General features: G+C 38.2%; 1 protein-coding gene across 2 annotated transcripts in view; it reads left to right on the forward strand.

Annotated features, from left to right (window-relative positions):
- Positions 1-12395, forward strand: part of ITGA2 (integrin subunit alpha 2) — a 64483-nt gene that overhangs the window by 3362 nt on the left and 48726 nt on the right. The window contains exon 1 of one of the 2 annotated variants that reach the window (XM_039709634.1): positions 4937-5009. The exons of the other annotated variant lie outside the window; for it this stretch is intronic. Within the exon in view, the coding sequence (XP_039565568.1) occupies positions 4937-5009 (73 nt within the window). Of the gene's footprint in view, positions 1-4936; positions 5010-12395 lie in introns of those variants that run through there. 2 annotated transcript variants of the gene reach the window in all.

A 12395-nucleotide genomic window follows, 5' to 3' on the forward strand; every position in this document is an offset into this window, starting at 1 on the left:
TGCTATCTCTATGGTTTAGTCTCGGGAACAGGTCAGGGACCCATTTGCTTGAATAATTTTTTCCCCCTTTTGAGCCAGGTTAGTTTTGGAGATGAGCTAAACTGATCCTGCCCACTTGAGCAAATTATTTGTTAGTGCTGGCACGGGGTACAGTCAGAACTCGTGGCCAGAGGAGGGAGGAAAGCTGGAAAAGTCTCTGTCACAGATAGCTGTTACTTCCACTGGCTTGGCTGGTTGTGCAAGTGCATCTTGATGTGCAAAACTGCTGTGTACTCACAGCTGTGACTGAAGTAAATGGAAATTGTATTTCAAATGTGAGCAAAAAAGGGTTTAGCTGTATCTCTAGATATCCAAAAGTGGTAAGTACTTTTTTTTTTAATGGAGGTAAGGATGGTCTCTCATTTCGTGTTGAAAAATAAATCCTCTGTCACATGCAAATACTTAAATGTATAAGACATGTAGACAATAATCAACAAGGAAGCTGCTAAAATTAAAATCATATACATAAAAGGACATGGCAATGTACAAAGGAGAATGGACTAAACTGATAACTGAATAGCAAATGGAAATGGAATATTTTGTGCAATAAATGAAGGTAAAAGTTGGGGTGAAAATGTTTTTAATGTGCAATCATGCACACCAAGTTAAATCTGTACAGCCTATTTTGATTTCTGCCTTTCTCCCTCTTTGAGATCATCTTTTGATGCCTTGATGTTTTGTTATCATATTCGTGAGTAATGTTAATGTTAAAAATTATTGTATAATCTGGAGATGGCTTGAAAGGAGGACCTAAACATGAACTCTTCTTAAAGTAAACCTGTCTCTAGTTTTTCCCTCTTTCTGAGGTAGCAAGAAGTAGCAGCACCACTATGTATTATTTTTGGAGTTTTGCCTCTCACAGCATTGCAGATTGAAGTAAGGCTTCATTCATACTGCATTACAGGACTTGTATTTTGTATTATGTTTATTTTAGAAAGCATACTGGCTATTACCATCAGACACCTAAACACATTAACAGTTAATATTTATTTGTGCATAATTTGGTCAAAGTCTACATGAGATCCTACCAACAAGTTTTAACTGTGTGCTGCCTCTGTCTGGAACAACATGTGAATTGTTCTTTGCTTTTTTGATTCAGTATCGCAGAACTTTAATTTAAGAAGTTAAAGAAGTAAAAGTACAGCTACTCCTTTTTTTCATTGTGCTTCCCAGCTACTATATAAATATTATTCATTGTGGTCTTTCTTCACTATTGTGATTTTGAATGAATGAAAGTGGGGTTTGTATGTACTTCATGTGTTGTATTTTCATGAGGGCTAATAACTGCAACTACCAGTGTAATGGCTTGATGTCAAAACAGCTAAGTGTGAATAAAGTACTTTCCTTTAAGATTAATGCAGGTAAAAGGGGGTTTCTGCATCTCCAGATGAGTAAAACAAGTCATTTTCCCCAGCAGAAATCTTGTGCAGCCTCTATCCAGTGTTGTTATTTTCATTTAAAGGTTTCCTTTGTTAGGCTCTGTGCAGGCTGGTTCCCATTTCCATGGTGACCGTGCTGAAATGCAGACAGGACACAGACTGGATTCTCATCGGCATAGCCATGCACTTGCATACCAACACATGTTATCTGCTTGGCTTAGGACATTTTCATTAGCAGTTTTAATGTTTAGAGCTTCTTTTCTCTGGACCTTTTAGATCACATAGTGATCTCTGGCCCTGTGATAGTGCACAGTATTGGGATTTCAGACCCTGTGCAGCAAGACAGAACAAGTTGATAAGCTTATTTTTTTGTGTAAATAATTTGGCTCTACTGTTCCAATTTATATTACTCAAGGACATCAGAGAACTGTCTGAGCCTTAGTTTTCTTTTCTCTTAAAAGTGATAACACAGAAGGATTTTTATTTATAAACCCTTAGGTGGAAGACTGAAATATACCTGTGCTAAATAGTTATGGGAATATACCACTTATTAAGGCACTTATAAAAGGATAATAAAAATTAGTTTGAATTACACAGGATAAATTATGTCTTCTGTCTGTATCAGTTGAGTGTGACTATGTGTCTTTGTGAAGCAATATGCAGTAATCTTCTTCCTGCTCATACTGCAGTCATTTTCTGGAGGTGGTGAATACTAAAGGCATTTAGTGCTGTCAACATAAGCATTTCCATCACTTCCAAATAAGGCTGTGATTTCTGAATTGCCAAATAAACTCAATATTCTGAGTGTTGGTAATTGTTAATTTGAATTATTCCCTCAGTAACTTTTCAGGATCCTCAGAGGAGAAAATTTTATTTTCTCCTGGAGATGCACATGCTGTAAAAATATAGTAAGACTTGCATATTATTCAGGTCTTAAAAGAGCAGGCAAAGAAGAAGGATCAACACAGACTCTTTGAATGGAGGATGAGCAAAGACATTTTGTGTGCAACTGAATGGCATCTGCATGGTTGAATGTCACACATGATGAATGTCATGGATTCTTTTGTCCCTTTCAAATTGCTGTTAGACAGGGTGAAGGGCTTGGAAATTATGCACAGCCCTGATGGAAACCTTGGTGTATTCCTGATTTATTTTGCCCTTTGCAACCTGCTTCCAAGTTTATAATTCTTCCCTTATATCATACACCTGCACACCTTTTTCTTTTTTTTTCCTTAATCACACGAATCTCCTTGCATAACATGGTTGGTTATTTCTAAAGGACAGACAATAAAGAAATCTTGGAGAAAATTACTGTCAACAGCAGGCTTCAGGGAGGAAGCTTATTGCACAATAGAAGTACCTAAGGAAATAGTGGAGTTTGAGGATGGAGAGGTGAGGTGGGAGTGGATGGGTGCAAAGGACTGAACTAAATTTTTACCTTTTATCTATATGACAGCTAATCTATCTGTCTAGCTATCTGTCTCAAACATAAGAGACCTTAAGCAAGAAAAGCTGGCAACAGTTGATGCTGTGTTAGGACTGCAGTACCAAGCTGCGTGTGATGATAAGACTGCAGATGACCAGGCTGCTTCACCCACTGGTTTACCTGGTAAACAACTACCTCAGCCAGCTGCAAGATCAGTGTTCTTACCTGCCTGAGGAGTAGCTGCCTTGTGCTAGGTCTGTGTGCTTAGTGCAGCTAAGGATGCTGCTACTAGAAGTTGTCAACCCAGCACTTTCTGGGGGATGTGCCTGTGCCATGCTCTGTGCTGCCTGCAGCAAGGCAACTGCACACAGGTAAACCAGAGGAATCAGCTATCAGTGTGTATAAATTTCCACATGCACAGCAGTCACTTCTCATAATTCCTCAGTTTCTGTGACTGTTGTGTTCAAGTTTCCCTTTAGCTATGAAAGCACACTGGCTGAGAAATTCTACTTCATTATATATTCAGCTAAAAGAAGAAAACAGTAAATTACTGCAATTTAGGCCTAAATTTATTCTTGGCTGGTTCCATTCTCTTAGTTGAGTAGATGTCTGAATAGGTGTCAAATCAGGGCAACTCATGTCAAGAATTGTGTCCTGGTTCCTTATAGCAACATTCTACAATAAGGAGAGAAAAATATAAAAAAATCTCCTTGAGGGACCTGTCCAAAGCTGCATCAAGTGGAGTATTATGTCCTAAGGCAACCAGTGCATCCTAGATTGTTACCAAATATCACTGCAGAGGGGAGTGTGTGACTCAAATGTCTTTGTGCCTGTATTCTTATTTGAATTTTCTTTGAGAAAATACTAATTGAGAGAGAATATTAATTTTTGAGAGAATATTAATTGCTACCTAAATAATAGAAAAACATTTTATTAAATAATTTTTCAGTGATTCAATTTTCTTAACAGTAAGTTCTAACAAGACAATGACAACAGTCTCTTATAATGAATTTTAAAACTATTTTATCCAGTATTCCTACTGTGTTGTATAAAATTCAGTTGTTTTTGTATGCAGTACTTTAGATGCACATAGAACAGATTGAATTTAAAGTATTAAACTCAGCTTTAGCTGAAATTCCTAATTATAATTTAGCTAACTTTTTCTGCATAGAAAAAATCTTAATGACATAACACTTTTTAAATTGTGCTCACCAAATAAAGTTCCCTTTTAAACATGCCTGAAATTTATATAGGTCAAATATAAAATAGCAGAAATGACAAAGAAGGAACTCTCAGTAAGGTGGGCAAAACAATAAACCAAGAGAAAATCCAGCAAGGCTACTCACATAGTCCTTCTCCTAATAATAGTTATCCATTTAACTCTAGCCAAAAATTCTTTCATTTCACTGTCTCTACTCTTTTTTTTTTCTCCCCCCCCCCTTTTTTTTGGGTGGGGGAGTGGGGGTTGGTATGCATTTTTTAAAAAATTTTTATTTTCCCTTGCCAAAAGCCAGTTCATCATATTGAACAGTAAAAAAGTACTTGAGTCTCTGGAGTTGTCCTTCTGAGAAGCTGAGAGCTACAATAGACTTTGGTTCTGTGAAGACAAAAAAGCAACTGTTCTGCTTTTGTGGAAGCAAGTATTATCTCCAGAAAACTCTTCTTAAATGTACATGGGCCCTTCTCTCTGACCCCAAAATGTACAATGGCTTTATTTTACAAAAAAAAGAAAAAAAAAAAAGAAAAAAAAGAAAAAAAAAAAAAGATAACTTCCTTCTGAACTCTTAACTACAGTATCCTGTCACCAACCTGAGCATTGGTATCCGGTCTGGGTAGACCCCATGTGGGCTGAGGGCTGGGAGAGTGGGAGAGTGCCTGCTGCAGCCCCACTTCACCTAAAACATGGTGCCCCTGCCCCAGAGTTAGGTGGTTAGCAGGGTTAGGTGCCTGGGACTCAGCACTTTAAAATGCACAAAAAGCCAGCTTCTTGCAAAGCAGGAAGACTCCTGCAGCTAAAAGGTGGATCAAGGGTCTTTGAACTCCATCCTTCTCAGGCATCAGCATGAGGTGCCTTCTGCTACTGAGGCTAAGGATGGGGAAGAATTTTGGGAGACAGGTGTCCAATTCAGCTTTTTTTCTGAGAGGTAGCTGCTTCAGAAGTAATGGTAATAGTCACCTGGGAAATATGGGTCTAGTTGTCCCTTGAGACGCATGGTGATGTAGATTCACCTCTCCGTGTTTTCCAAAAGTATCTTTGCTACCTGGCAACAAAGCAGTCAGACAAGCAGTCTCTACCCCATATATTGAAACAAGGTCTCAGCTCATCCCAGGATGTATATTCATGTTTCCAGACATGCAGAGATACATCTTGCCTGGGGCCTAATGTCTGAGCGCTTACGGAAGGTGTTCTGAGTTGGCTTTTTGGGACTGACTACCCATAGAATTCACATTTTGTAATTTGGTTGTGCATATAATGTTGCATAGCTATTTAGTTAAATAATCTAATTATTACAAGTCACAATAATGAAGTTGAATACCCTTCATTGCCTCTTACTGTTGCATCGGGGAGGGTTAACAATAGGGGAGAATACTTTGCTCTTAGACAGGGCTGCTTCTACACCTGATTCATATTCTAAACTTTTGTGCAACTTTGTGTAATGACACCTAAGTGACAGGTAATTTTAGGTTCATTGTGGGTTAGCCAGCCGCTGAAGTCTGGACTTCCTGGATTGTTTTCCTGATTTTAATGTGCCTAAATTCTGCCTAGACACTATCTGGTGCCAGAATTGATCATTTCAAGGTGCATTAAGGTGCAATTTCAGGTGAGTGATTGGGACCACCTGCCTACCATTCAGGATGCCCAGCTATGAGCTCCCATTAAAATCAAAGGAGAGAAGTAGTCATTACTTCTGGCATAGGAGAACAAATGTTCTGATAATTATAGCTCTTCCAAGTATTGTATTATATATCCTGTGGTGCTTTGGAGTTTTCCTTCTTGCAGGAAGCTGATGTAGCAAACTTTCTACAGCTGAAGCTGCTTTTATTTCTGTGGCTGTCTGTGTACAGTGCACAGAGCTAAGCTTCCAGTTAGCTTCAGAAGCTGTGAAGGAGGAACAGGGTCTTAAACATGCTGTCCTAAAAATGGTATGGTGGAATGGTCACTGGAGCCACTGCAGTCCTCATGCTTTAGGCTGTGACACTGGAGTGGCGGAGGGATGGATGGTGATGGCAAGTCCCTCAGTTTTTTTCTAGTCTAGCCTTTCAGGTCACATTTAACAGTGATATGATATATATCACTGTTATATCACACAATATAATATATATAATATATATTTTATATATATATATATATATATATATATATATATATAAAATATATAATATATAATATAGAATATAGAATATAGGATATATATATAATATAGAATATATATATCACACAATATAATACACTGTAATTTTCATATAGGCTAGAGTACGATATGGGTAGGGAAGTACACATACTTGTGGTTGCTTTCCCTTCTTCATATTTGTGTGAAAACCTGCATTTTTTGCTTTGTGCAATCATGTTTTCATAGCAGCTGAGATGAGCAAATGTGGCATATAGGGTATACAGATAGCAGTCACATTGCTTTCAGTGGCATGCATTTTTTCTCTTATAGTTGTAGTGTGGCTCATGCTTCTCTGACTATATTTGGAAATATTTCTGGTTTAAAAAAGAGAAAACACAACCACTGATAATGTGGACACAAGGGAAGAGAAACTGCTGGAGTGAAATGCCACTTGGAAAGTCAGCTTTTATCATAGGGAAGCATGCAAGGTTTGTTGTGTTTATCATCATTACTTGTGAAGGCCAGTGACAACTGCATAAAGAACATATGTATGTGTACAGCTTGTTACCCTCACATACTTTTAATCTCTTTGTGGTGTTTAAAAAAAATTTTGGTATTCTAAGGACAAAGTTGAAAAATCCTGTTAGTACCAAGATAAAAGAAAAACTGCGTGTCGTAACAGATAGAATTTAAGTGAACTTTCTGTAAAATAAAGCTTTTCCCCACTGAAAACATGGATGGAAACATGCCAAGATAATAAATTTGAGTAGGCTTGTATACTTGCTGTCTTTATTAAAAACTCACAGGAAGTTGTCAGTCCTGCAGGAGCTGCTCCTAAGCATTTATTTGGAACCAGTCCTTGTGTGGAAGGACTGGTGTGTATATAGTGTAGTATAGTAGGTTGTGTGTATAGTAGGTTGTCTGGATTTCTTAACTACAGATGAAGAGTGGTTTATTTGTCTGCTCTGGAAGCCAAGGAGGGCAATATCTGGGCCACAAGTAGGGAGTTACCGGGAGAAAGACAAGTCTTGTAGACTAACTACTGAAGTTGTGGGTAAATTTAATTAGATCTCTTGTTCTGCAGCAGTGTCAGAACAGCAAAATAGACAGCTCCTATTTGTGTTATCACAGTCTCTCCAACTTTTCAGTCACAATTTGTGTCCTGTCAGGTTTGGACTGCTTTTATAGGAGGTTATTGATAAGTCCTCAGTGCAGCTTTTGCATTCTGAACCATTGCAAGGGAAAGGCAGTGTCTCAGGATTTCACGCACACAGAGGCTCTCAGGCTGGAAGCTGACCTATTTCCAGGAAGAAGCAGTCAGCCAACTAAGCCAAGAAAACTTGCTGGGAAGAAGGGGAGGAAGAAGGGTGGGAGGATTGTTACTAAATGAGGTATTGTTTCTCTTTTGTTCCGAGTGGCGGATTTGGGGGAGGCTTTTTTGCCTATAATTTATTTCTACTCTAAATGTTATGATTTCTGTTAATTATTAGGAAGCCTGAGATATTGTGGCTGTTGTGAAGAAAAAGTTGGTCTGAAGAAAAAGTTAGATGAAGTAGGAAAATGAAGACTTGCCTTTTTCAAGCTAATAAATTACAAAAGGAAGTGTGCAAAAGGAATTTTTGTCAAGATTTTGCTCATTGCAGTGAGAATTGCTCAGTAGCTTCTGAAAGCCACAATGAAGAACATCCATATTGAAATTCAGTAGACCAAAGCAACTGCATGCTGGTTTTTTTTCCTTTATGTTTCCACAGTCTTATCAATAAAGCATTCAAAGCACAATGTGTTATGAAAGCTGGGTAGTTCTTTCTGTAAGAATACTTGTCTAATTCCAGTTGGATTATTGCTGTGATAATATATGTTCTGAATAATAAGGGAGTAACATTACTCTTAAACCAAAATGTTGTTCAAACAGTAAAGTAAGACTACATATATTTAATATGAAGCAAATACTACTTGACTACCCTCTTTCATAACTTTATTGCTTCCCCTTCCTGCCTTCATTCCACCTTCTGGCTAATATTGCAAGGACAGTAGGTGATTATAATGTGAAGGGGGTCTGTAGGTGCCTGTACTCCCTCTCTAACTCTGGAATCTGTGAGCCAACTTCAGCAAACTTTTGCTGAGGGATGAAAAAAATAACCAGCTGGGTATCAGACAGAGACAAAAGTGCTTTTTCAAGTTCCCTGACAACTAAGGAGATCCAGTGTGACTTTGCACAATAGAAAATAGCTGAAAATCTACCCCAAAGAGAGCCCTTAGAAATATTTCAGTCATGGAGAAAGCTTGAACCAGAGTGTGCATCCACTGTGAGATGAAGTCAGTGGAAAACAACGGCTACAAGTTCTCTCATCCCTCCCACCCCTTTCTTTTCTCTTGCCTCAGCAGGGTCTGACAGGCTTCAGGGCCCTGCTGATGTGTGTTCTTTGGAGGTAGAAATCTTTGAGACCAACAGAAAAATTTTCTTCATGGAATTTGTAGTGGCTCTCTTGGAGCAGTTTAACATAAAAGGGCAAAGCCCTCTTCTGTAATGAATAGATGTTTTTAAAAAGGCCAGACTGAGCAATTAAGGCAATGTCAGCAGCACACATCTTAGTGGCTGCCAATCTAAGAAACTAATTCAGGAAGCAACCAATAATCCAGTGGGGTATTCTTGATTCATTTTTCCACCCAAAATAACTTATAGATGGAAAAACTGTAGTGCATGGTTTTAGCATAATGCCAGGTCATGGCCTTGCTTTTCCTTGGTGACTACATGCTTATCCCTTCCACCCCCAAATCCCTCAGCATGCTGCTGACCTTGAGTTTGGGTTTCATGGGGTCAGCTGCCCTGCTGGAGGGGGCAGTGGTTATAGCTGTGGCTGTGCTACTCAGCGGAGGGGAGCTGCCAAGGATGCTTTCCTGGCATCGTGACTGACACAAATGCTCACTCACAATGACAAAGGGTTGCTTAGCTGGGTTACATAACAAACTTCTTCTTGTTTATAGCTAGTAGTTGTTCAAAGAAGTGAACATAAAGGAAAAAGGCGAATTTTCCTACTGGCAAGGTTAACATTAGATAAATTTAAAACTTAGTGTGTGGTGGATCCTTACTCACTGGTCAAAGTCCATTGTCTCTTTTTTTTCTTGATACTGTCTTTGCTAGACCTGTTTGATGGAGAGCTATAAATAACAACAGCACAGAATGCCTCTATTTGACTGGGTATTTTAATAAGAGGTGAGACTTGGCATAACTGAGCCTAATTATGGTATTTTGTAATTTATTGCCATCTGAAATTGGCACATCACCTTTGCAACGTAGTAAAATGTGATTGAAAATTCAATCTTTACTACTTAGAGTGAAAACAAAATGACACATTTATTATGATACCTATGATACAAAATACAGGCTAATAATATGTTCAGTACATTCTATTAGAGCTTTATAAAGTTTTTCCACCAAATGAAATAATCAAATATAAAAATCAGATTTCATTTTTTTATCCTGTTGATGTTTTTATGCTCAATGTTAATCTGAATAAGAAGTTTCAATAAAACAGCTGTTACAATCTTAACATCAAACGATTGATTATCAAACAGACTTTTTTGCTTGATCACTTTAAGCTGTTAACTTTGCTTACAAAATCAAAACAATTATGAATTGGGTGTACCTCATATGAGCTTTTACTTCATTACAACTTGCTTCAGCTTGTAGTGCAAACAGAACAAAGCAGAAGGCATTAGAGCTATCATTAGATATGTCATTTATAGTTACAAAGGTATTCCCACACGTTGAGGCTTAAAGGTGCCCAGTCATAACATGCATTATTTTTCATCCTGCTAGAGAAAAAAAAAATCCTGGTATTAAATTATAAAACCAGATGTATAACTACACAGCAGCTCCCATGGCTCACACTGCAATAATGCAGTTTCTTAAATATGGGAATTCTCAGGAAAAAAATACCATGCGGAGAGATACTGGAGTTTGTTACAAAGCTTACAGTTTCTTTTATCTCATTAGGATTTATTTTCTTGTGCTTCCTTTCTGAAGCTAGGTGTTGGGACTACTTGGTGAAGTTCCCTTTAAAATGAACTTTAAAATGAACTGCCCAAGCACCTTTCCCAGTGGAAAGGAACTGCTGCTTTTGAAGTCTGCAGAGGGGCTTTCAGAAGCTTTAGGCTTGTATCTAGCTTCCTTTGTTCCATGGAGTCTGTTTACTTGACTGTAAATAAAGTGCCATTTACAGACAGAAGTTAGGAAGTGGATTTTTACTTGCCCGACCAATCTCTCGTCATGATTATTAGGTCACAAAATAGAAGTCTGTCACCAAAAGCTATTAAAATCCAGATAGTGAATTAGTTTTCTTTATTTCAAGATTCTTAAATTATCAAAGTTCATTGCCTGAAGGCAGCCACAGATGCTGAATCGTTCCAGCCTGGAATATACAGTACTTTGAACCTAGATATTTCAATGATTGGTACCCTTTTAATGCATAAGAGACCCTCTTATTTTGCACAGGCTTAAAATAGGTCTAAAGGAAACTTATAATTTTCTCTTTTTTTGGCTGCAAATACTTGAGTTTCTTTTTATGGATACTATATTAAGATAGATGTACAAAATGTATAAAAGATGTCCTTATAGTGTAAGCACTATATGAGATGGAGGAAAATGGCAGGAAAAATGCCTACTATATTATTGCCAGTGTATACTTGCTAGGCCCAAGCCGACTAAGATTTATGTGGAGTAGATCTAAAAAATCTGCTGACGATTGTAAAAATGTGGAATTTAAAATGTGACTGAAATATGCTGAAACTAGGTTCTTTTGATAATGGTTGTGCTGAGTCAGATTGTGTTTTTCAGCACTTCTACTTTGATTTTTGCAAAGCAGTTGTGGATGAGAGGCAAAGCTGACCTGTAAGAACACTGTAGACAACAGTGTGTCTTCAGAGCCTGGATTTTATGATTGCTTTTTTTGTTCTTCTCTTTTCACTGTCGTTGACTGGCTGCCTGTCCAGAAAATGAACATGATAGAGGCAGATTTGAAGAGACCTGAAGAGAGGCAGACACCTTTCCATTATTCCAGCTGTACATTTTTGCCCTCAAAGAGCAGAGCTCCGATGCTGCACTTGTGCAAATGATTAAAAAGAATAAAATAAAACAAAAAGCCCCAGTGGTAAATGGGAAGGATGGGCAAAATGGTTCATGTGTCATGCCATGGGAAGAGAACAAGGACATTGCTTCTGTAAGCTGTGGTGAAGTCCAGGAGAGCTACAAGGAGCTGAAGCTTCCCAGTGCAGGGGCAGGTGTCCTTGCTCCTTGGAATAATGCCCCATCTTGGAGAAAATTGTACCACAGAGAGTGGCCCTGGGAGATTCAGGGAGAGATGTTACACACTACTGGGAGGTCAAGGGAGGAGATGAGCAGGCAGCAGATAACCTCAACGCATTTTGCTGACCCCATCTGATTTGTTACAGCACCCTAGGGGCATTTGAACCGTGGAGAACTTTCCTTCAGGCTGTTGGCTGTCATACCTGCTCCCTGTACTTTCACCCGGTTCTGGAAGAAATTTTTGCTCTGTCTGTAGCATTTAAAAAAACTCTCACCTTGGACACAAATTATTAACATCTTCCATGTTTTTGCACAAAAGTTGTCCAGTGCACTCAGCAATGTTACCATTTGGCTTATAGTGTGATTTGCTATTAAGTGTGTAACAGTCCAGAGAATAGAGAGTTTTTCTCTAAATGTCACTGGAATTTGGGTCAGACTGGAACTGTTCTTTATTTTAGATAGCTTCCATCTCTTAAGTTCGAAAGCCAGGGTTTATTTTCATGTGCAGCATATAATGTGGAGGGTTTTTCTTCAGCAGGTACATGCAGGATGGTGCTGTGGTATAGTGTCCTTTGGCCTCTTGAGAATGAGAAACTGCTAAATTATGCTTGATTTCTGACTGAGGATAATACAATTTAACAACAGACACAAAAAACTCCCTCAGGATATGACATGAAAAAAATGTTTTTATAAAATACAAGTATATTAGATCACAAAGGAATTACTGGCAATTGTCGATTACTATCTCAATACACCATTTCCTTGTCCTCAAAACCCAGACATAAACTGTGATTATATGAGGTTGTGTTTAGTGTCAAAAGACTTGCAAAACACAGGGTAATGAGTCTGTACACATTCTCTTCTCCAGTCTTAAATAGCGTGACTCAAGAAATGTATTTATCTCTAGGATGTTT

The sequence above is a fragment of the Passer montanus genome, unplaced genomic scaffold (genome assembly GCF_014805655.1).
Source record: "Passer montanus isolate IOZ18808 unplaced genomic scaffold, ASM1480565v1 scaffold22, whole genome shotgun sequence".
Taxonomy (NCBI): Eukaryota; Metazoa; Chordata; class Aves; order Passeriformes; family Passeridae; genus Passer; species Passer montanus.